The 25,642-nt window shown below is 39.7% G+C and overlaps 1 protein-coding gene across 5 annotated transcripts in view; it reads right to left on the reverse strand.

Annotated features, from left to right (window-relative positions):
• Window positions 1-2,060: 2,060 nt before the first annotated feature.
• Window positions 2,061-25,642, reverse strand: part of dst (dystonin) — a 338,403-nt gene continuing 314,821 nt past the window's right edge. For all 5 annotated transcript variants that reach the window (XM_079842865.1, XM_079842868.1, XM_079842869.1 and 2 more), the window contains 10 exons: window positions 24,692-24,854; window positions 24,463-24,617; window positions 24,289-24,363; window positions 23,651-23,668; window positions 18,022-18,139; window positions 14,827-14,934; window positions 12,349-12,539; window positions 10,017-10,127; window positions 6,686-6,809; window positions 2,061-3,079 (listed from right to left, as the gene is read on the reverse strand). In XM_079842865.1, the coding sequence (XP_079698991.1) occupies window positions 2,823-3,079; window positions 6,686-6,809; window positions 10,017-10,127; window positions 12,349-12,539; window positions 14,827-14,934; window positions 18,022-18,139; window positions 23,651-23,668; window positions 24,289-24,363; window positions 24,463-24,617; window positions 24,692-24,854 (1,320 nt within the window). In that variant the 3' untranslated portion in view covers window positions 2,061-2,822. The remainder of the gene's footprint in view (window positions 3,080-6,685; window positions 6,810-10,016; window positions 10,128-12,348; window positions 12,540-14,826; window positions 14,935-18,021; window positions 18,140-23,650; window positions 23,669-24,288; window positions 24,364-24,462; window positions 24,618-24,691; window positions 24,855-25,642) is intronic.

Consider the following 25,642-nt stretch of genomic DNA (forward strand, 5'->3'; position numbering starts at 1 on the left):
TCAGACCATGGCGACAAAAAAAGTTATGGAATTAAAGTTGATTGGTCAAACCGTTCTCGAAAAACACGTGTGCCCACAAAGAGAGCACACGTGCCCACTAAAATGAACGTGAAGCTATATCTCTGCAACGCTTTAGTGTATTCTGACCAAACTTGGTGTGTGTTATGGCAAGCATGACCTGAGGCTACCTGCAGCGTTTCGGCACAGTGCCACCTAGTGGTCCGGAGATACAAAAATAGCTATTTTTGTTTAGAGTAGAATAGAATAGAAAACTGTATTGTCATTGTACAGCTGTACAACGAAATTTTGTCTCATTTTGAAAGTGCATACACATAAGAAACTGTACAATTAAACAAAAGTAACCCGTGCAAATAAATGTGCAGTAAAGTGCAGATATGTGCAGACATTTGATTGCATACCTGTGTATACATTGGTAATGTAACATTTGTTAGGTGGAATTTAGAGCTTGCACTGCTACTGGACAAAAACTGTTTTTGAGTCGGTTCGTCCTGGTTCTAATTGATCTGTACCGTCTGCCTGATGGTAGCAAATTGAAAAGAGAGTGACCTGGATGAGATGTGTCCTTTATGATGCTGTAAGCTCTCTTGAGGCAGCGGGAACTGTGTAGGTCCTCCAAGGTTGGGAGAGGGCATCCGATGATTTCCTCTGCAGTCCTGATGACCCTCTGAAGCTGTTTTTTATACGCTACTGTGCAGCTAGAAAACCACACGCAAAGGCCGTAAGTGAGAATGCTCTCTATGGTGGAGTGGTAGAACGATAATTTTATAACTTTATAACTTAATGCTTTGGCCATAAAAGTGGTTTCATCATGCCGAGTGGAACAATGCCAAATTGTTCCATATTGGCCATTTTGAATTTTGTCATAAAATATAATCTTTTTTGAACGCATTGGTGTATCGTTACAAAATGACTGTGTCTTCGGCACCATGCCCTGAAGCTACTCAAACGTTTCGGGGCAACGCCAACTTGTGGTCAAAAGTTATAACGAAATTTCCAAAATTGTTTATTAACTTTTGATTATGTTAGCCTATTATAATGACCTTGGGTCATGCCGAGAACATAGATACCAATTTTGCCATATTTGGCCAAACTCCCTGTCCGCATTTTGTTTTTCTTTAAATACCTACTTTTGCAAACTCCTCCTAGATCGTTTATCCAATTTTCACCAAAATCTAATCGTATCATCTTCAGACCATGCCGACCAAAAGTTATGGATTTCGTGTCGATAGACGAAACCGTTTTCATATAGTACAGATACAAATTTAAGACATGGTGCCAAAATGACTCTTGAGGCTGTATCTCTACAATGTTTAGGCATAATGACACCAAACTTTGTCATTGTCACCTCACTCTGACCACACCACATTTGGAATTAAATTATTTTACCAGGGACTACATTTATGATTTTTCAGCCATTTGCCCAAAATCATCTTTAAATGTCTTTTCTTGTTCTTGTTGCACTTGGTCTGATGCTACCAGCCATGCTGTCATGTCATGTTGTATATGCTTGTCCACGATTTTTATCTGTGATAAAAATGACATTCATGGAAAAAAGCTTGATCTTTACTTTCGTTCCCAAGTTTATGTTGCAACACTGGATCCATGTCGAAATATGCACATTATCATGACTTACTTGGGAAGATGCTGTGGAGATAAATCACATTTTTGAGAGAATAAACATGTGGACAAGAATAAGCTGATCAAACGGCCAAACAATCTTTTTTATGCAAGGCTAGGTTGGCCATATCCTATAGGAAGATGTTGAGGATTAACTGACCTCACTCTATCTCATCTGATTGCACTCTTGACATACTAACATTAATCCAACCAACATTAAAGGCCATCTGGCATCTTTACACAAGATATATTTGGTCCTATTCACTAGACTGCCAGAGGCTACAAGGCTGACATGGCATTTTAGTCATATAAAACATTTTAACTTGTTAATCTCAGGCCCGAGACATTATTGTGTAAATGTTCATCAGTCAAAATGCATCTTTGTTTGAGCACTTTACAAGGGAGAATGGAAACAAGCGAGTCTGTGATTGTTGTGTATATTGTTGAGCTTTCTGCAAGCATATTTATTACAAAACGTTGAGTAATTTGCATCACTCAGGCAAAAAGGAACCATAGAATACACAGGCATGATTGCACTTCATGAATGTTTTTTTAGTCAGAAAGTTGTAGTGTCACACAATCTGTGAGCTGATGGAAATGAACAATACGCCGGGCGCTACAGACGGGTTTATAAGTTTAAAGGCCATGATCAGGATTAACTCTAGTGTATGATAGCAGTGGTTACAGTTGGAAGTATTGTATTGCCCTTTAAATGCATAACGGCAGCTTGTCATTGCACTTTAAATAGATGAATAAATAATTGTGGTGTCCTGGCAGAATACAGGGGCATATTATCGCCAACAAGCATGTGCGCTCGAGGAAATGACTGTACATTCAGCTTCTCCCTCAACACGAACATGTGGAAAAGTGTTAGTTCGCCTAACAACATACAGTCTTCGTGTGTCCGCTGACCTTTCCCAGCGATCAAACGAAATATTAATGACGTTCACATAAAGTACAGGACAAATACACAAAGCCATTGCATTCCACACACACATACACACACTTCCTTTTTCACGTTCACAACAAAATAATTTACATCTCGCTACGCTTTTTAAAAACGATAACACTTTGCAGTCTTTAGTGCGAGTCTACGTCTGTCCAGTCTGGGTTTAGTGTGCGCTAACCAGTGCTGTGAGAACGGGGGCTTGTAACGTGACCCCTTCTGCGGACTGGACTGTTGACTATCTCTTGCTGGTCTTGGCCAGTTTGCTAGTAGGGGTGCTCCTCCTTTGGGGAGTTGGGATTTTGGAGGGCTTCCCCCCGTGTTGGCGAGAGGATGAGCGTGGCGTCGGCCGCCCTGAGTCTGTCACGTTCTCCAACATGTCCGAGCAAACTGACTGGATGTCTGAAATATCGAAGTCTGAGGCGTCGCTGCCGCGCCGACTGCTCCCTCGGCTTCCTGCTTTGCTGCCAGGCCTGCTTGAGATCTTACTCAACCCTGAGGAGAAAGTGTAAAGCCAGTTAGAGCTCAGACACTGACATTAACAATGGCTCATGACTAGAGATGAGCTATTAAGATAAAAAGTTTATATAATAGGGATGCACCAATAGGCCGATTCTGATATTTGTCACTTGCTCTGTTATTTGAACTTTTGTCATTAAAATAGATAGTGATTGCAAAATTCAAAAACGCATGGATTTAGTTATACACTCACCTAAAGGATTATTAGGAACACATACTAATACTGTGTTTGACCCCCTTTCTCCTTCAGAACTGCCTTAATTCTATGTGGCATTGATTCAACAAGGTGCTGAAAGCATTCTTTAGAAATGTTGGCCCATATTGATAGGATAGCATCTTGCAGTCGATGGAGATTTGTGGGATGCACATCCAGGGCACGAAGCTCCCGTTCCACCACATCCCAAAGATGCTCTATTGGGTTGAGATCTGGTGACTGTGGGGGCCATTTTAGTCCAGTGAACTCATTGTCATGTTCAAGAAACCAGTTTGAAATGATTCGAGCTTTGTGACATGGTGCATTATCCTGCTGGAAGTAGCCATCAGAGGACGGGGATATGGTGGTCATAAAGGGATGGACATGGTCAGAAACAATGCTCAGGTAGGCTGTGGCATTTAAACGATGCCCAATCAGCACTAAGGGGCCTAAAGTGTGCCAAGAAAACATCCCCCACACCATTACACCACCACCACCAGCCTGCACAATAGTAACAAGGCATGATGGATCCATGTTCTCATTCTGTTTACGCCAAATTCTGACTCTACCATCTGAATGTCTCAACAGAAATCCAGACTCATCAGACCAGGCAACATTTTTCCAGTCTTCAACTGTCCAATTTTTGTGAGCTCGTGCAAATTGTAGCCTCTTTTTCCTATTTGTAGTGGAGATGAGTTGTACCCGGTAGGGTCTTCTGCTGTTGTAGCCCATCTGCCTCAAGGTTGTGTGTGTTGTGGCTTCACAAATGCTTTGCTGCATACCTCGGTTGTAACGAGTGGTTATTTCAGTCAAAGTTGCTCTTCTATCAGCTTGAATCAGTCGGCCCATTCTCCTCTGACCTCTAGCATCAACAAGGCATTTTCGCCCACAGGACTGCCGCATACTGGATGTTTTTCCCTTTTCACACCATTCTTTGTAAACCCTAGAAATGGTTGTGAGTGAAAATCCCAGTAACTGAGCAGATTGTGAAATACTCAGACCGGCCCGTCTGGCACCAACAACCATGCCACGCTCAAAATTGCTTAAATCACCTTTATTTCCCATTCTGACATTCAGTTTGGAGCTCAGGAGATTGTCTTGACCAGGACCACACCCCTAAATGCATTGAAGCAACTGCCATGTGATTGGTTGATTAGATAATGGCATTAATGAGAAATTGAACAGGTGTTCCTAATAATCCTTTAGGTGAGTGTAGTTTATTACTACATCATAAAAGAATTTCTAATGAACATGGATTTGATCCATTTAACATTCAGCAGGCCAACATAAATACAGCAGAACAAAGATACATCTGAAATAAACAGTGCTTTTTAGGGCTGCATCGCTCTTTTTCCTTTTTTATTCAAAATATTCACAAACTTGTTAGCTGTGTTATCAACTACCTGATATTCTGATTTTCAAATACGTGTCAATGAACGTGTTTTGTTAGTTTGCGCCGCAGGGAATCAGATTTACAACAGGTCAATTCATCCACTTCTCCTGAAATACATGAAAGTAAGTGGCTGTGAAGTAGGAGAAGAATGAGTAAACGTTATAGTGACTACACAATGTGAATCTGATATGAATAAAACGCGTCGTCATTTTATAATTGAAAGGATTGTTATTGCCGCTTCCATAGACATAAGTGTGTATTTTACATACTATAAATCTATTGTTTTGCTAGTACTTATGTGTATTCAAACCTAAAATAAACCTTATGTTGTAGTTGAATTTATCAGCTGATCATGTGACGCACTGAACGGTCTAATCCAGAGCCGTTGAAAAACAGAGTTAAGACACTCCCATTGACTTCCATAGGAACTGAGGAATGTGAAAGTAAAGCGTGTCATGGAGCGACCAATAGTTCCAGAATTGAACCCCGTTCATTTCAGTGTATCTCAAGCACACTCGCTGGCAAATTGATGAAATTACTGCATATTTTTGAGATTTTATGGCATTAGTTGACCTCTCAGGAATATTAATAGAAGTGGTATTTTATGAAGCACTTTATAGTTAATGTTTATTGTTATATAATAGATTGCAGTTAGATAATGTGAGCAGCACTGCAACAGTTACTATATCCAGATGCTATCGGTCATATTCCAACAGTTTTTAGTCTCTCTGAGATCTTTCTGTCGAAAGCGTTTCTATGAAGTAGCTCATTCAAGGAATAACGTATAACGCCTATGAATAATGAATATGAATAACGCCTGGATAAAAAGAGTTGAATGAAATTGTTTTTTTTCTTTCTTGGGTTAAATTCTGTATATGCTAGAATCCTTAATTTATATTCACCTGTTGTGTATCGAGTATCATTAAATAACATTCGAACGTTAACAACATTTAAATTATAAAAGAAATGACCACTAACCAGTAGATGGCGGAAGAGGAACACTTATTGGCTCATTAGCCATTTTTCTCTTTTTTAAGGCATTTTTATAGATCATCAAATCACTATTATAACATTAAAATATGTATTTTTGTTACTTTATTTGTACTTAAGTGTTAAATATATAGGCTAATTGTAGGGAAAATCACAACAAAAAACAAAAACTTCTGACTAAACTTCACATTAAATCTTTATTTAAATCGTCTCAGTGCTTTGTTTGTTATGATGAGAGGATTTGTAGATAATGGGAAGATTCATGTAAAACGTAAACTTGCATTAAAATTCATTCAGCGTTTTGAGACTATATAAAACTTGTTTTAATCGTTATGGATTCTCATTCCTGGTAAATTAAACATATGACTGGTCATTATTTTCAACAGAAATGCCGTGATAGGCTACAACACTCAACGCTGTAAAATCATGCACTCACATGACCCAAATAAATAACCAGATCACTCAAAAAGAAACATTAACGTTATCTATTCTTTATCTCTCCCCAGAATAAAATGCTACTGTAAAGCACAGTCGAAGTCGATGCACATATTGTGTTAATATTTACCAGAAATTGCTGTAAATATAGTGAAACTGCTGTCTGTCCAGCTTAATCCTGTTCAAACAGATGGACAGTGCGGAGTTGTTTGGAACTATTGAGAGCTCCATGAACCAAGTGACCGCATGGCGGCGAGATCAAAGAGTGTCGCAACTCTCTTATTATGTGGCTCTGGTCTAATCACACCGGTGTGATCGTACGCGTTTTGGATTATGTAACAGACATTATACAGCTCAGTGCCTTCAAGTAGTTAATTAATAAACCATCAGTTTGTTATTTCTGCCTTTTTCATGCTATAGCTGTTGGTTGTAAATTGATCAAAAATCGTTCGATACATCGGTGCATCTCTATTATATATTGATATTTCTATATGTTGACCCCACCCCCCTTCAATATATCACACAGCAGCAAGGAAACATTACTGAAGAGCAAAAGGTTTGTCCGGCTCACCCATGCCTTGACCTCTGGCCTTCATGACTGCGGCGTTAATCAGGGTTCCATCCTCTCCCGACTGAAAGCCTTTTCCTGACAAATATCCTGGAAGACGAAGCTTGCTGCCCTGAATGGGGGTGTTCTGTAAGATGTGAAGATTTAGAAACAAATAGGCCATTTAGAAACAGGACAATGAGGATGTAGCTGGTAATTGACAGTTCATTGACAAGCAAAAACAGCAATCTCTGGCTAAGAAGAGGTTTCTAAGATGTCTAAGATATGCCGGCAATAGGGGCTTTCGCACCGGAGGAGTGTTTTCATAGTTCCTATAACTATTGGTGGAAGCACTTGCTTTTTGGTGTATTTGCACCGCGGGAACTGGGAATGATTTTAGTTATAGGACTAAATTTGCTGAGAGTCTCACCCAGCGCAATAGGAACTACCAGTGACGTAAGTGTATGTTGATTGGCCACTTTTAAAAAGCTGTGTAAACAGTTTAGATACAGAAAGCTGATGTTAGTGGCATTTCCCTGTCGCATTGTGTTATTTTCTCAGCATCGATTGGATGTAGCACTGCGAGTTGTCGTAGGAGATTTCGTCTCTCATGGTGAAGATACATGGGGCAACTATTTGAGCAATGTTGCTGCCAACGGGCAACCAGGTGACACACAGGGCCCATGACCGAACTAAAGTATCCTGATAGACATTTGTTGCCCATTCTCAATGGGAAAGTTGATCGCTGAAGTTAAATCACTCTACAATATTGCCCGGCAACATCATTCAAAAAGTAGCCCAGTGTATCAGGCCTTTAAGGGCCTTCATCCTGAACGAGATAATTCACTGGAGAAGATTCGGGCCGTCCAATTAGATTTGAGCTTAGATCACATACCTAGAGCAGCTGCTGTTGCACAATCATGTTTACGTGAATATTTCTGTACACAGAACATCATTTCTTTTCATTTTCTGAATTATGCGATCTGAAGAGCACTGTCCATTTTCTTCCACGTGCACGAGTGTTATGAGTCAGAGAGCTTGTTCATGCTAGATCTGTCAATCATATTACGTGATCATAATTCCTGCCTTTTCATACATAAAAAATTGAGAGAAACGTTTATACAGATGAAACATGAAGCCAAATAGACATACATTTACAACGATATAATATACGTTCTGTATGTGGTTTTTCATGCAGCTCTGGGTCTTTTTATAACAATAAACAATGTTTGAGAAATTATAAACAGGTATCGTTATAAAACACTACAAAAAAATGATATAATCAAAATCCACTTTAGATCACAATCGGAAGTTATTGCAAGCCTTTGATGATGGTTAAAAAGTGGGTTTTGAGCAAAAACATTAATAGTGAAGTGTAACTTGATGCTAATTGTACCTCTTATTACATTTTAAGATGTATTTCCGTAAGCATTATTGATATTTTGTGTTTCTGGTGTAGTACCAAACTTTATCTTAATTTAGTGTTGTTATGTTATGCAGCAGACGATGTTAAAGACAAACAGAAAAACCTACAACATACACTATATTGCCAAAAGTTTTGGGACGCCTGCCTTTACATGCACATGAACTTTAATGCCATCCCATTCTTAATCCGTAAGCTTTAATATGGAGTCGGACCACCCTTTGCAGCTCTAACAGCTTCAGCTCTTCTGGGAAGGCTTTCCGCAAGGTTTAGGAGTGTGTTTATGGGAATTGTCGCTCATCCGTGTCTTTATGGAGCGATGCTTTGTGCACTGGTCAGTCATGTTGGGACAGGAAGGGGCTGTCCCCAAACTGTTCCCACAAAGTTGGGAGCATGAAATTGTCCAGAATGTCTTGGTGAAGCATTAAGAGTTCCTTTCACTAAAACTAAGGGGCCAAGCCCAACCCCTGAAAAACAACACATGGCACAATGCAGTCAGGTAAGTCCCGTTCTCCCGGCCAAACATAGACTCGTCCATGGGATTGTCAGACAGAGAAGCGTGATTGGTCACTCAGAGAACACGTCTCCACTGCTCTAGAGTCCAGTGGACCCCACTTTATCCCACGCTTTGCATTGCACTTGGTGATGTAAGGCTTGGATGAGCTGCTCGGCCATGGAAACCCATTCCATGAAGCTCTACACACATTGAGCTCATCTGAAGGCCACAGAAGTTTGGAGGTCTGGAGCTCTTGACTCTGCAGAAAGTTGGCGACCCTCAGCATGCGCTGACCCCGCTCTGTGATTTTATGTGGCCTGCCACTTCGTGGCTTAGTTGCTGTTGTTCCCAATCGCTTCCACTTTGTTATAACACCACTAACAGTTGAGCGTGGAATATTTAGTACTGAGGAAATTTCCCGAATGGACTTATTGCACAGGTGGCCACTGATCACGGCCCCACGCTTGAGTTCTCTGAGCTCCTGAGAGCGGCCCATTCTTTCACTGATGTGTGTAGAAGCGTCTGCAGGCCTAGTGCTTGATTTATACACCTGTGGCCATCTATGGAAGTGATTGGAACACCTGAATTCAATGATTTGGAGGGGTGTCCCAGTACTTTTGGCAATATAGTGTACATACATGAGAAAAAAAAGGCATCATCGGTCAGCGCCACCTAGCGTGCAGGCGTGAATTAGCCGAAGGCGATTTATCGTTTCGCATTGCTGTCGGCCGGCTTACATCACTTCAGAGTTCCTACTGGTGGTGTGAATGCAACCAGGAAAATGGCCCTATGGGAAATGTAGTTCTCAGGGGACTGCCCTGGTGGCTCGTTCCTATAACTACCCGGTGCGAATGCCCCTAGAGAAACTGCACTGAAACACACAAAATCTACATTTCACATAACAGAAATCCTGACTGAAACATTTAACTGGACAGATGGGTTTAGGAGTGACTCTTGTATTACACACACACACACACACACACACCACAATCATTTAGGGAATCACTTCTGCATTTGTAAATCCCAAAACTTTGCAGTGTGTACATTACATGGCCTAAATGATGGGATAAATGTATGACAGACAAGAACATTACAGTTTAGAGAGGATGTAGAAAAGATCTCACAAGCATCAAGTATTAGTGGCAACAGTTAGGATGAGAAAGAGAGTTATGTTTAGAAAATGCCCAGTTTCAAGCTGATTTCATTTAAGACAATCACACCATCCCCTTTGCGACAGAGATTTAAAGATCAGAATGAAAGGACTTTAGCAAACACATCCGCCTTCCATGCATCATTGCAAAGCCAGAGATAGAGACTGAACTCAATTACAAATCAACACAGGAAGCGATTAGATCAGTAACAGGGCAGAAACAGAGGTCAGGAGCAGGAGACGGAGATTAGAGGGGGATTTGCCACTCATTTCTTAAGCACTATACCTCATTGGATGACCCTTGGCTGTCAAAGGAGTCAGATGATTTAAGAGGAGTGGCTGATTTGCTGTTTGTCAGCCAGGGTTTATCATAATTTCGGGTTAAATGTTGGGGAGTCTGTGAGAAACAATTGTGGATAAACCACATACATAGGGTAGCAAAGGAAAAAAAAGAAAAGAAAGACAATACAGGAAACAATTATATATCAACAAATGATGATGGGATAGTCAATGGCTCTGTTCCAAATCCTAGTGAGCTCCCTATGTAGGCAGCACCCTATGATGTCATAGATACACTCCTCACAAAAGATGCTTCTGTCTTTCCAAAGTATCACATTTTGGCCAAATTCTACGTTCGATGTCAACAATGAAGTGAGAGAAATATGAATTATTAACATCATTCATTCACTAATAAAAGCTCGTCAAAATACTAACACCAAATCAAAGTGTCGTTCAAGGGGAGTTGGTCCACTCTATGAAAGACCAAATGAAGAACGTTTATGTCAACCTGCATATGTGATGGACATTGGTTATGCTCATGTTTGGTAGCCCTAAAGATAACTATAACGATAGCTATATTAGCGTCCAAACCAACACACAATATCCTTCTTTTTATTCTAAGCACATTGTAGTTTTGTCGCCTGCCGCTTTAAGGCGAGACACTACAGGTGAATAGGGATTTTTTTTAAATTACAAGATATCACTGTGAAAATTCTCCAGTTTATTACTGGCATAAACATAAGAACACATTAGAAAACATGGATTACAATAAATGAGGCCTTATATACTTAAATATACACTAATTTCCAAAAACAAAATCTGGAAATTGGAAAGGACCAGGTTTAAAATTCTTGGTTCTATTTTTTTTGACATATTAGATGAGAGGTTTTTCACAGAGGGGATACTGGATATCTTATTTTGTGCTTTAGTAAATTAGAGAATACTGACAAAAAAGGATAGGAATGATATATCAACAAATCCCTCTGTAAAAGCCTTCAGAATATAGTTCAGTACAAGACTGCAAAAGTTGGTGCTTGTAGGTGCTAATGAGGTGGATAATCTGACTCTGAGTGTGAGAAAAAACTCATTTTGAGAAAACAGCCTTTAAAGTTTTATATTGTATAACTGCATACATTTCTATAAAACCCCCAACCTACAAACAAAATATATATTCAGTTCATTAATATCAGTAGTGTATTATATTTAAAACCCATGGAAATTAATAAATGAATAAATGATTAATAGCAATAGCCTTAAGCTGAAGAGAACTACCTTAACAAACACACATAACAACAGTCACACACACTGCAGACGAGCTGTCCCTGTTTGTTGTATATGTCCATCTATAACTATTTGAATCTAAATCTGACTGGGTTTCATCGTCTAATCTGTTGTTGTTTACTTTCTTTTTACTACCTCTAGCTACTTGGTCTTTTCTGTGAACGTTTATGAGCTGATTTCGGCGTTGTCTGCACTTTCTCTCAGGCGGAGAATACACAAGCAAGCGGCAGCATTTGACCATCAGATGTGGTTTCCGGCTACAAACTTTCGCGGTTGGTTAGTTCTACAAAGGAAATGTCCATATTTGGATTAGCCACCGCTGTGTGTGAGACTGAGAGCTTTATAATGATACCAAGCATGACATGTTTCTGTGAATGGAGACGGCACGATGATTTGGGTAGAAATCTAAAGGTGCAAGTTGACAAAATATAATGAAATAACCACCTTAATGTGTAATGTTGACATATTTTTTATTTTGACATGAAAGCTTACTTGTCAAGGGAGCAAACTGGCCCAAAATCTCAAAATTGACCACTGCATGAAAAAACGATGTTTTCACCTGCCTGTGTCTCACCTTAAATGCTCAAGCTTGTTACAGCAGGATGGATTCTGATTGGCTGTCAGTGTTTTTATCGTTCATCAGCTGGAAGAAATGCTTCTGAAAGTGATTCCAATGATATCGTTATTGTAGATGAATGTTTTTTAGAACTATATCGTTATTGTCCTTGGTGTGAACAGGCCTTTATTCTGCAATATTGCATGTTGTACTTTCTCCTATTCATAGTTGAGTAAACCATCTTGGTATATATACAGTCTTTGACAAAACTCAACTGTGAGTGTGATCAGTGGGCTATTTGTTTTATGCACAGAGTTTTAATCTTGGTAGAGCTTTCCAAACCAAACCAATCACTAAGGTTTGGCTGCCTATGAAGGTGTTGGACAGCAAGGCAGCTCACTAGGTTTTGGAACCAAGCTTAATGATTGGGCGACAGGAAAATATGACAAAAACATGGAGAAGGTACGCATTTCTCTGCAACGAAAAACAACGATAAGCATACCTTGGGTGTGCTGGCGCCGGATGGATTGGGTTGTGCGGGGCAGCTGTGGCTGGAATTGGATCTGTTAGGGGAGGCGCCTCTCGATGAAGGTCGTGACCTTCGACCTCTGTAGCGGAAACTGGCCATCACCTGGGTGGTGCCCTCTGGGAGAATAAACTTCTCGCGCAGCTCCACGTTGGTTCTGCCCTTAGCTGGAGGAGGAACACAGTGAAGTGAGCAGGTAGGCTTGACCACACCAAAACCTTTAGCCTGGGTTTAAAAAACAAGCCTCTCAAACTGCCTGATTCAAAGGAACATTTGGGGTTCAGTTCAGCCTAAGTCTATGTGTGTAAAAATTAAAGGTTCCAAAAGGGTGTTTTTGCAGGGATGACATAGAAGAGAAGAACCTTCCAGTGAACAGTTCTTAAATAAAAGTTTTTTTTCCTAGTGTGAAGAATATTTTATAAATCTAAATAATCTATAAAGAACTTTTTGTGCAGTGGAAAGATCCATGGATGTTGAAGATTCCTCAAAGAACCGGTGATGCCAAACTCATTTTTAAGAGTCATATTGTCAGTAAAAATATAATTTGATCTGTAAAATTATATCAATTTAATCACCCTGCCATTATTACTGTAAACTAATTTTGTTTGTTTTAAAATGAAGGGCAAGTCAAAATTTGTATTAGGGAAGGCACCTATGTTTTTGGTTTTTTATTGTAATCATTGGAGTACTTCTTATTCTTCTTCCACACCGCTTGCGGGAAAGTTATGAAATTTGGCACAATGATAGAGGACAGTCTAAGATGTCACCATAGCAAATTTGGAGTCTTTAACTCAATCCCTCTAGCGCCACCACCTGTCCAAATTTGCACTCACGTTTAAGCTAATAACTTTGGAACCCATAAGGGCAAGAAAGAAAATTCCTCTGATTCCTTGGCTTCTCCATCATAAAAATTTTGAATTTTCCAACAAATGTATATTAATTTAATTACCCTGCCATTATTACTTTAAACTAATTTTGGTTTGTTTGAAAATTAGGGGCAAGTCAAAATTTGTATTAGGGAAGGCGCCTATTTTTTTGTTTTTTTATTGTAATCGTTGGAGTACTTATTATTCTTCTTCCACACCGCTTGCGGGAAAGTTATGAAATTTGGCACAATGATAGAGGACAGTCTACAATGTCACCATAGCAAATTTTGAGTCTTTAACTCAATCTCTCTAGCGCCACCACCTGTCCAAATTTGCACTCACGTTTAAGCTAATAACTTTTGAACCCTAAGGGCAAGAAAGAAAATTCCTCTGATTCCTTGGCTTCTCCATCATGAACAATTTCAATTTTCCAAAAATGTATATAAATTTAATTACCCTGCCATTATTACTGTAAACAAATTTTGGTTTGCTTGAAAATTAGGGGCAAGTCAAAATTTGTATTAGGGGCCGAGCACCGAAGGTTGGTAGGCACCTATTGTAATCACTTGGTGCCTAATCGCTCGCGGGAAAGTTATGAAATTTGGCAAAAAAATAGAGGACAGTCTGATCTGTCACCATAGCAAATTTGGAGTCTTTAACTCAATCCCTCTAGCGCCACCAACTGTCCAAAGTTGTACTCACGTTTATGTTAATAACTTTTGAACCAACTTTTGAATCCTCTGATTCCTTGGCTTTTCCATCATTAACTTTTTCATCACTTTGAGCTCCTTCTAGGCCATTTTGCTCTGATTTTCACCAAAAATTTAAACAGATAATCTGCAGACCATGCAGGAATTCAAGTTGACTCGTCAAACCGACGAAGAGCATGCCAAAATGAACAAATTTGGTTTGTTTGGAAATGAGGGGCAAAATCCTTATTATTTTTTTTGTGATCAACAATCAGCAAATCACAGATGGTGTTCATAGAGCGCGACTTGTTTTGAACCCCAAACATTCATTTAAATCAAGTTTCAGGAACTTATTTCTGAAAGCCATTTTAAAGGTTCTGGTCGTGGTTGAAGGTCTTATGAAGGTAACTTTAACTGAGTTGGGGATTGATGGGCACCCACTCAAATGAGCAAAACACACTTTTTTGCGCTTTGGTTTGATGAAGGGAATGACTTGCATGCATTTCACATCACTGGCAAAAAAATACATAATAAGAAAACATTGATGCTGCATATAAATATATCATCGTCTAGTAAGAAGAGAATTAACTTCTAGACACTGCATTTTAGAAATACACATTTTTATCATGTATTATTCACTTCAATGTGATACGAGTTATCCATATCTTGCATAGATGAGATTGTCGAGCAAGTTTCCCTGGAACAGTAAAGCCTCAGTAAGCACATGCAGAGAAAGCCAGAGAGGACACATGACGCAAGACAAAACCGCATGCTAAACAGTCCCAGACAGCACGATGGAAAGGGAAGCGTGAGATTAATGTTAATGAGAATACCATTCAAGGACCACTGCAGTGCACACACACACACACACACACACACACACAGGGATGCACACATACCACTGGGATGGAGCAAGGACAGAAAGTGTGAGAGTTGCCAACCTATAGGAGACTGAGTAATTGAAGAATTTGATTCCGAGCGCAACATTTTACTCCCGTGGTGGTGAACTAGAAGAAACGATAATTGGGTTCACTAACAAAGCAGCAGGAAAAGGGAAATTCTGAAAGAAAGGCTTCATGGGAAGACACCGACAAGCTTTAAGAATCTCATAAACAGCCAATCAGAGTGCAGGAAGAAAAGATTCAGCCACAACAAATTATTACAGCCTACATAAGAATATCCATCAACATGTTCATATTACAATTCTTTAATAATTGGACGCTAAACTCAGGATTTATTATGCATAGGTTATGTTCCAAAGCCTAGTAAGCTGCGTTGTTTCTACTGTCTACATTGGCAGGTGTCTTGACTGAAATAAACCTCAAAAATGACCCAATTAAACTTTTCGGTATCTTGTTGCAATGCTACAGCAGATTGCCTTTTCCATGAAGGACACAAGTGAATTTGGTTAAAACAAGGGGACCCACTTTATATTCGGTGGCCTTAACTACTATGTACTAACATTTTAATTAATAATTTGATACAGTGCAATTATTGCGTATATACATGTTTTTACATTGTACTTACATTTTAAAAAATACCTGCATGTAATTACATCTGTAATTAATTTCTGTAGTTACATTTGTAATTACACAGTTGACCCTTCCCTTACACTTAACCCTAACCTTAAACTTACCCACACCACCACACCTGTCCATAACCCTACTCTTAAACTGACCCACACCACCACACCTGTCCCTAACCCTACCCTTAAACTGACCCATACCACCACACCTGTCCCTAACCCTACCCTTAAACTGACCCACACCACCACACATGTCCCTAACCCTACCCTTAAACTTACCCATACCACCACACCTGTCCCTAACCCTACCCTTAAACTGACCCATACCACCACACCTGTCCCTAACCCTACCCTTAAACTTACCCATACCACCACACCTGTCCCTAACTCTACCCTTAAACTGACCCACACCACCACACCTGTCCCTAACCCTACCCTTAAACTTACCCATACCACCACACCTGTCCCTAACCCTACCCTTAAACTTACCCATACCACCACACCTGTCCCTAACCCTAACCTTAAACTGACCCATACCACCACACCTGTCCCTAACCCTACCCTTAAACTTACCCATACCACCACACCTGTCCCTAACCCTACCCTTAAACTGACCCATACCACCACACCTGTCCCTAACCCTTCCCTTAAACTGACCCATACCACCACACCTGTCCCTAACCCTACCCTTAAACTTACCCATACCACCACACCTGTCCCTAACCCTACCCTTAAACTGACCCATACCACCACACCTGTCCCTAACCCTACCCTTAAACTTACCCACACCACCACACCTGTCCCTAACCCTACCCTTAAACTTACCCACCCACCACATCTGTCCCTAACCCTACCCTTAAACTTACCCATACCACCACACCTGTCCCTAACCCTAACCCTAAACTGACCCATACCACCACACCTGTCCCTAACCCTACCCTTAAACTTACCCATACCACCACACCTGTCCCTAACCCTACCCTTAAACTTACCCATACCACCACACCTGTCCCTAACCCTACCCTTAAACTTACCCATACCACCACACCTGTCCCTAACTCTACCCTTAAACTGACCCATACCACCACACCTGTCCCTAACCCTACCCTTAAACTGACCCATACCACCACACCTGTCCCTAACCCTACCCTTAAACTTACCCATACCACCACACCTGTCCCTAACCCTACCCTTAAACTTACCCACACCACCACACCTGTCCCTAACCCTACCCTTAAACTTACCCACACCACCACACCTGTCCCTAACCCTACCCTTAAACTTACCCACCCACTACACCTGTCCCTAACCCTACCCTTAAACTTACCCATACCACCACACCTGTCCCTAACCCTACCCTTAAACTTACCCATACCACCACACCTGTCCCAAACCCTACCCTTAAACTTACCCACACCACCACACCTGTCCCTAACCCTACCCTTAAACTGACCCATACCACCACACCTGTCCGTAACCCTACCCTTAAACTTTCCCACACCACCATACCTGTCCATAACCCTACCCTTAAACTGACCCACACCACCACACCTGTACCTAACCCTACCCTTAAACTGACCCACACCACCACACCTGTACCTAACCCTACCCTTAAACTGACCCATACCATCACACCTGTCCCTAACCCTACCCTTAAACTGACCCAAACCACCACACATGTACCTAACCCTACCCTTAAACTGACCCACACCACCACACCTGTCCCTAACCCTACCCTTAAACTGACCCATACCATCACACCTGTCCCTAACCCTACCCTTAAACTGACCCACACCACCACACCTGTCCCTAACCCTACCCTTAAACTTACCCACACCACCACACCTGTCCCTAACCCTACCCTTAAACTTACCCACACCACCACACCTGTCCCTAACCCTACCCTTGAACTGATCCATACCATCACACCTGTCCATAACTCTACTCTTAAACTTACCCATACCATCACACCTGTCCCTAACCCTACCCTTAAACTTACCCATACCACCACACCTGTCCATAACCCTACCCGTATCCCACCTCAATATCAGCAAAGGTGTTTTGCAATACAATATGAACACAGTAAGTACATTGTACTTATTTTTTGATGTAAGTACATAGTAGTTAAGGCCACCTAATATAAAGTGGGGCCAAACATGTTATCTTGGTAGTATGATAATGGATCTGCCTTCTCATTGGGAATGCGTGCATACATAGGAAACTCAACTACACTCTAAAAAATGTTGGGTTAAAAATAACCCAAGTTGGGTTGAAAATGGACTAACCCAGTAATTGGGTTGTTTTAAGCAAACATTTAACCCAAACGCTGGGTTAAAACAACCCAATTGCTGAGTTAGTCCATTTTCAACCCAACTTGGGTTATTTTCAACCCAATTTGGGCTATTTTTAACCCAGTATTTTTTAGAGTGTAGGCTTTGGAACAGAACTATTGGAGCAAAACACTGTTTACAAGTAAGTTGAACAATTTTATTATTCACAATGTCAATGTAATGAATGGGCCAAAGTTGAGAACAACATAAAGTGGAGTAGAAGTGGGTTGACCACTTACCTCTGCACGGGTCATTTTTCACCAGGAACTCGTCCAGGGCCATCCAACCACCGCCCACCCGCACCATCACCGTACTGCGCAGGATCCGCACCAGCCGGAGCTGCTGGGAATCTCCAAACTGGACACGAACAGAGAGCACAGTGATTCCTCCGTGATGAGGTCATGTTTGTCAGTGACACAGCAGAGCAACATCAGAAACGCTTTCAGAGTAAAAGCCAGCCACCAAACGTGCGGTGGAGGAAGTGAGTTAAATCACATTCCCAGTTAGACGCTACCTCTGTTCTGTTTATCGTCTAGTTTCCTCTTGTTGCCCTGCTGAGCCATTTGATTTAGACAAAACAATTTTCGATCGAGACACAACATTGGTTTCATTCCAGAAGACATGAGATGAATGGTCAATCCAACTGGTTTCATTTGTGGCTTTGTGCTGATTTAAGACTGATCATAAAGAGAATATCGAGTGTGGTGGTGCGCTTCACTGTATGTCATTAAAGGTGCACAAAGTCAACTTTAGTTTGTTTTGCTGACTGATATGACGGTAGTTCGAGAGCTTATACTGCCACCTGCGGGTGAGGAGGAAGCATTGTGCAAAAGCTAAAGATTTCCATAATAAACACTACTATAGAAACAGTTTATTTGCAGGTATATTTGTCACACGTGAGTCATTTATTTCACATTCAAAAGTGTCCTATATATTTCTCTATCACACTGTAATTAATAAATTGCATCTAACATAAAAGTTTTTGTTTATATATATATATATATATATATATATATATATATATATATATATATATATATATATATATATATATATATATGTCTCTGTGTGTGTGTGTGTCTGTGTATATATATATATATATATATATATATATATATATATATATATATATATGTCTGTGTGTGTCTGTCTGTCTGTCTGTGTATATATATATATGTCTGTGTGTGTGTCTGTGTATATATATATATATATATATTTATGTCTGTGTGTCTGTCTGTCTGTGTATATATATGCCTGTGTGTGTGTGTGTCTGTGTAAATATATGTCTGAGTATATTAGTCTATAACTAATTTTAGTTTGCATAAATAATGATTTTACTCTTAATAACAATTAAACACACCCAATGAAACAATAGATCTATTTGAAAAAGGGGTATGAGTGATATTATTCGAGTCTTCATTGCATGTGAGCAGTGTTGGGTTATTCTAAAAAGAAATTAATTACTAGCTACTAATTCAATCTTTAACAGTGTAATTATATTACTGTACTAATTACTCTCACTAAAAAGTACTGCATTATTATTAATTTCTAAATCCCATATCAACCTCGACCAGTTGAACAGTGCAAGGATAGACTCGAAACGGCTCTTTACATTATTTCAAATAAATCATATAAAACTGCATAAATTATTCAAAGTACATTTAAATGGAGAAGATTATATCAAAATTAGATGTTAAATCCACTATTGTTTTACATAAAATTGTTCTATAGTATATACAGTATTTAATTCAATTACACCACAGAATTAAAAATAATCCCATACTTTACTATTTTCGAGGGAAAAGTAATGAAATTACAGTAATTAATTACTTACACTGTACAAAGTGATCAGTTGACTTAACCTAAAAACGTGAGGAAACCCGTTGAAGTAAACTTATTAAGTAAATAAAAGTAATTCGTAATTGAAAAAATGAAGTTATGTGAACTTGAGAATTCCACATAACTAATTTTTTGTCAATTTTGCATGAAGTTTATCTACTTAATCATTTTAAGGCACTTTTTATTAAGTCAGCTGATCGCTTTTCAACCCAACACTGCATACACTGACAATTTCTTTCTGAAAAAGTGACTTAGTGCACATTTAAGACGAGGCGGACAGTGACCAGTGCGTCCACTAGGGTGTGCTACAAGTGCACTCTACACCCCGAGGATCTGTTTTCATACAAATAAGGGCACTGAACCGTAGGGGAACACCACTGCACCCTACATGCCAGAGATAGGAGCGTAAGAAAACATCAAGCCAAATCATTTGCGTCCAAATGATTGTTGCCAGTTGGATTCGGCCAAGGCATACACATTTCACAGCACAGAAAATTATGGCCTCATGCTTTCTGTTGAAAAAACAAAAAAAAGAAACCATACCATATGAGAACTTTTTCCACAAACCAACAATACATACAGAAGTTGCACTGTCTAGAACTACAAACTACCATTCTCATAGAGGATGCGTGTGTTGACACTGATGCTCGACTCCAACGACACACAACATGGAAGAATGGCTGAAATCGACTCTCTGAGACTCGACATGACCAACACACTGATGGCGACCTGCTGAGCATCACTCTGGCCCTTTATTCGTTAAGCGATACCCAGAATGAAGCGATACCACTGGTGAATTTGGTGATTGGGGGAGGAGAGGATGAATTTTGAAGCATGATCAAGAGAAATAATCAAGAGAATCACAACAAACGGCTGCAAAAGAATGACCATTTACCAGGATACAGCTTTCCAAAACAGCAACGTGTAGATGGGGGGTTAGATTTTGACTGTCCCTGTTTGTTATAGTCTCGTCGGCGATTAAGGGATCGTGTAAGCAGTGAACGAGACCAAACTGTCAAAAGAATGGTTTCAGTTGATGTGATATAAAGTTCTCAACACAAAGGAAGAAACACATGAGGTTTGAGAGCCACGACCCCGAGAAAGCATGTAGCTCATGATTTTATGTGATTTATGTCAACCGTGCATCTTTCAGCTCAACATTTTTCCTGAAGCTTTGGCTTGTTTGAACATCAGCCACGACATGTGGTTAAAAGAAACAGAGACATTGAGTGAGGATCCTGTAAAGCAGAGCTAAAATAAGGGCGTTAGGCAGGTAGCAGAAGGCAAGCACGCTGCGTTGTGTGGCCAAGCTCTTGCAAATAATAATAAAAAGCAGAATGCAGCGCTGCGGGGAGAAGTGCATTTCAACTCAAAAGCAGATAGGTGACTATAAACTATCTTGGGTGTTTGTAGAACAAGTCAACATGAAACAACATTAGTAACCATCGCATTACTGTATTAAGGGATTAGATCACCCTCATGTCATACGAGATGTCTTTCTTTATTCAGTCGAAAAGAGCGGTTTTGTTTTTGAGGAAAACATTCCAGGTTGTTTCTCCATATAGTGGACTTCAATGGGACCAACGGTTGAAGGGATCCAATAAGGGTCTTATTATCTAGCGAATCGGTCATTTTCTTAACCTTTTATAAAAATGTATATGGGTCAATGACATGTATTTTTTGTGTCCGAATTCATTATTTTCCTAAAAAAGAATTTTAATAAATACATGTCATATATCAAATTGATCAACAATATTTCCTTTATAAGAAACCCTTTTCATTTTTTTAAATTCAATTGACTTTTTAAGTTGTGGTGTTTGAAAGACCAACAAATGTCACATTTATTTTCGACTGAAGAAAGAAAGACATGAACATCTTGGATGACACGGGGTGAGTAAATTATCAGGAGATTTGAATTCTGAAGTGAACTAATCCTTTAATTACTGGCAAGATTTTAGAAAGACTGCATGGTCAAATATTGCATGGTGTTCCACAAGGATCAATCCTTGGGCCTATTTTATTTTCATTATATATGCTACCTTTAGGTAGTATAATTCAGAAATACGACATGAACTATCATTTATATGCTGATTATATAGAGTTATATATTTCAGTTGAGTTCAGAGACACTGTTGTATTAGACAAGTTGTCTGACCAGCATTGTAACGTGGATGAACACAAGTTTTTTGAAACTGAACGAAGAAAAAACTGAAATTCTCATTATGGGCCCGAAACATGAGCGGGAGAGGATAGAAGCTGGATTGGGTACATTAGCCCTACAATCTAAGAAGGAAGTAAGGAACCTAGGTGTCATTTTGGACTGTGACCTGAGTTTTAAGTCTCATATTAATCAAGTGACAAAAACTTGCTTTTATCATCTGAGAAATATTGCTAAGATTCGTTCTTTTTTATCCCTGGATGATGCTAAAAAACTCCTTCATGCTTTTATCTTCTCTAATCTTGATTATTGTAATGCTATATACACTGGCTTACCTAAGGGCTCTATAGCAAAGCTACAACTGATACAAAATGCAGCTGCCAGAGTATTAATGAAATTAAAAAGGGGTGAGCATTTTACACTGGTTTTAATGGAATTACATTGGTTACCAGTTCATCAAAGGAATGATTTTAAGGTTATTTTATTGGTTTATAAAGCACTGCATAATCTGGCACCTCTATATATTTCTGACTGTCTGTTAAGATATGTTCCAAATCGTAGTTTGAGATCCTCTAGCGCTAATCTTCTGGCACATTATTCAGTGAATCATAAACAATCTGGTGGTACTTCTTTTAGTCACTATGCTCCAAATATTTGGATTTCTCTGCCTAATGAAGTAAAAGAGGCTCCAAGCATTCATATTTTTAAAAGGCGGGTTAAGACATATCTTTTTAAAGCTGCTTATCAGAATTAAAACATTGTGTGAAGGTTTTATTACTGATATTGAGGTGACATTGTCAATTTCTTTATCTTTTATTTTACATTTTGAATCGTATGTTGCTTTTGTTGTTTAATATTTTATATTGATGTTGTGTGAATTTGTATTCCTATTATTTGTTTTATGCTTGTGAAGCACTTTGAGTTGCATTTATGTATGAAAAGTGCTATACAAATAAATGTTTATTATTATTTATAATTACCTATACGGTAACCTAAAACAATAAGGCCTGAATATGCAAATAAACACATGTTCTGTTGTAATGTGCCAAGATTATACAGCATGTTGACTTTAAACTATAAACAGCTGCAAGTAGAAGAACTGTTTCTTATTAATACATGTCATTTATAATATTGTTATTGGTCTTATCAATGCAATGCTAAAATCACTGTTGTCAAAGGACCTCTCATGGCGTATCGCTTTATTTGCTTTGAAAAAGGGTTCATTTAGAGGGATAGTACACTCAAAAATGTCGTTCCAGACTTTTGTTCATCTTCGAAACACAAAAAATGATATCTGAATTATGTTTTTTATGGGTTTTGGGTGAACTAACCCTTAACGTGTTCTTATTACAGTGAAATTATACATTTAATTACTGAGTAATATGAATGAACTGCATGTACTTAGGGGTAGTTGCTTGTAATAACTGTTATTACTATAGTAAGTAGATGTGTAACAGGGACAGTGAAAGTTGATTTTATGTTGACTTGAAACTATTCCCAAACGTTTCTGCTTGCTTAAACTAATCCTCCTAATAATTGCTAAATGCACTATTTCACAACACAAAGGACATATCCGCACTAGACACCATTTGTGGTGTCATTTAGTATCAGGGAAGTAGATGTTTCACAGCTTCACCTGCACTAGTTAGGTTCCCTCGCCACTGTGCTTGAATGCCAGTGGAGATTTGCACACAGCCACGTCTCATATACATGGCTGGCTCTGGGAAGAGGGTTAAAAACTAGCTTAAATATCCGCTTGTGAGTTTAGGACAGCCTTAAATATTGGGGATTCAAAGACACACTGACAGTGAATCAGATTAAACAAAAAAGGGCAGCACAGCAAATCTGTAAAAAGCACTATGCATGTATACCTGGTTTCCGAGGTAGAACTGATGTAGGGGGAAAAAAAACAATGGAAAGACAAACATTAGTAAATATCAGTTCACTCAATGAATTCAACTGTTAAAAAGGTCCTATCCAACTTGGACTCTAGCCAGTTTTTATGGACACCTTTATTATTCCCTGAGATTACGGGCTGACCGTGACCAAACGGTATGGGATCTGTTTATTAGAAGTGCCCTCACACTTGAGAGACTGACAAATGCAATGGCACGTAAAAATGTAATGAAGTCATTCTCTTTGGCATCAACAGCGTCGGGGCAAAGAGGTTTGTTTAGGCGGGCAGTTTAACGGGGCCTGAGGAACTCTGCCAACTTTCCAGACTTCATCTTGTCCTCAAAACATTCCTTATATCGGCATTGATACAAGGAACAGGCCTTTCATTTGGATACAGCCAATGTACGACTGCGTTTTCAACCAGAGAAACAACGTTTTCTAATAAAAGTTTTCAACTTATTTTAGTACTGTGATGGGTTTGAGGGTCTTATTACTTGACTGACAAAACGAACATGTTTCGATATTTGTATTGGCCTAGGGCTCCATATCAAGTTTAATAAATATAAAGCTTTTTCTTGACTCATCCCCAAAGTATGAAAAACCTGTCACTTACCCGATATTTGTTGGCGCCAATCTGCTCCACTTGAAACCGTTTCGGACACTTGCACTTAGCGACTTGGCGAGTCACCTGAACACATGAAGTCATAAATCAGGCTCCACGACAGGCCATCTGTAATACTTCCAGTCACTGGGTGGACTTTCCAGAAAGCAAGCTGCTAATGTTTACCTCGTCTTCAATTTTGTCAGCATCTGTTAAGGGTTTGTAAGCGTCTTTGTTGGGATGTAAAGCAGCCACGAACTCATAGTAGTCGATGTAGCCATCGCCGTCCCGATCAAAGATGTCTGCCACGGCGCTCATCTCCAGACGGCTGGTGGGAAAATCTACAGGACCAGAGAGGTGTTGAGCGTAAAGCCTGAGACACTTAAAGACGTCACCGTTTGAAATCTTTCCTTACTTGAGGACAGGATGCCATCGATGAATTCCTGCCTTGTGACTTTGCCATCCTGGTCTTTATCGATACGCCGGAAGAAATCCATGACGCGGGATTTCTTGTGGTTCATCCAGCGCATGTAGCGCTTCCTCCATACGTCAAAGTCAAAGTTGGCGAACTCTTTCAGCTTAGAGCAGAAGATTGACACATAAGATTTAAATTCAGATTAGTTTGTTTTTAATTCACCTGCTGAATGCACTTATGGAACAGCAGAAATATAGCGGCTACCCTTGTAAACCCTCTATACAACACATATGTGACGAGTTTCAGGCGTGATAAAAACACATTAATGTAAAGATTAGAGATGCACCGATCGACCAGCCAGGGATCAGAATCGGACGGTTTTCCGCATGATCGGCCCAGATCAGTGACCAGTCTCACTGATTCTGAGCCAGTTTTTGTTGCCAGCGGCAACTCATAAGTTTTCACGTGGCATCACATTATATGAACGCCCACCTGGAGGGCAAAACAAGGCTTTCCTCCATTGCCCGCCAGTCATTTTTACCAGGTTTGTAGTCAGTTTTAATGCAGTAAGACAGTGATATTAAAAGACCAAAGTCAATATACACCTTATTGATTTTGCATACGTTGTACAGGAAAGCAGATGAACACAGAATATTAATGCAACATGAGGTTTCTCGTTAAAGGTGCACTATGTAACTTTTCCGTCCGCTAGAGGTCACCTATTCAAAACAAAGGTGTAGTTTGATGATGGCCCGTTTGAGCGCAGAATCTTGGGACATGTGGTCTTCACCTCAGAATCAGGACAGGACTCGGGCAGAAATCATGTTGATGTGATTATTAACGTTACTGTAGTGAAGCAGAAGCAGGAGCGAGTGTTGTGGAGCTGAGGAACCGCTGGAGCGATTGTTCATAAGATGAACGCAACACACACCTCGTGAGCAGCGGGACTTT

This window comes from Gobio gobio (assembly GCF_949357685.1).
Source record: "Gobio gobio genome assembly, chromosome: 18".
NCBI lineage: Eukaryota > Metazoa > Chordata > Actinopteri > Cypriniformes > Gobionidae > Gobio > Gobio gobio.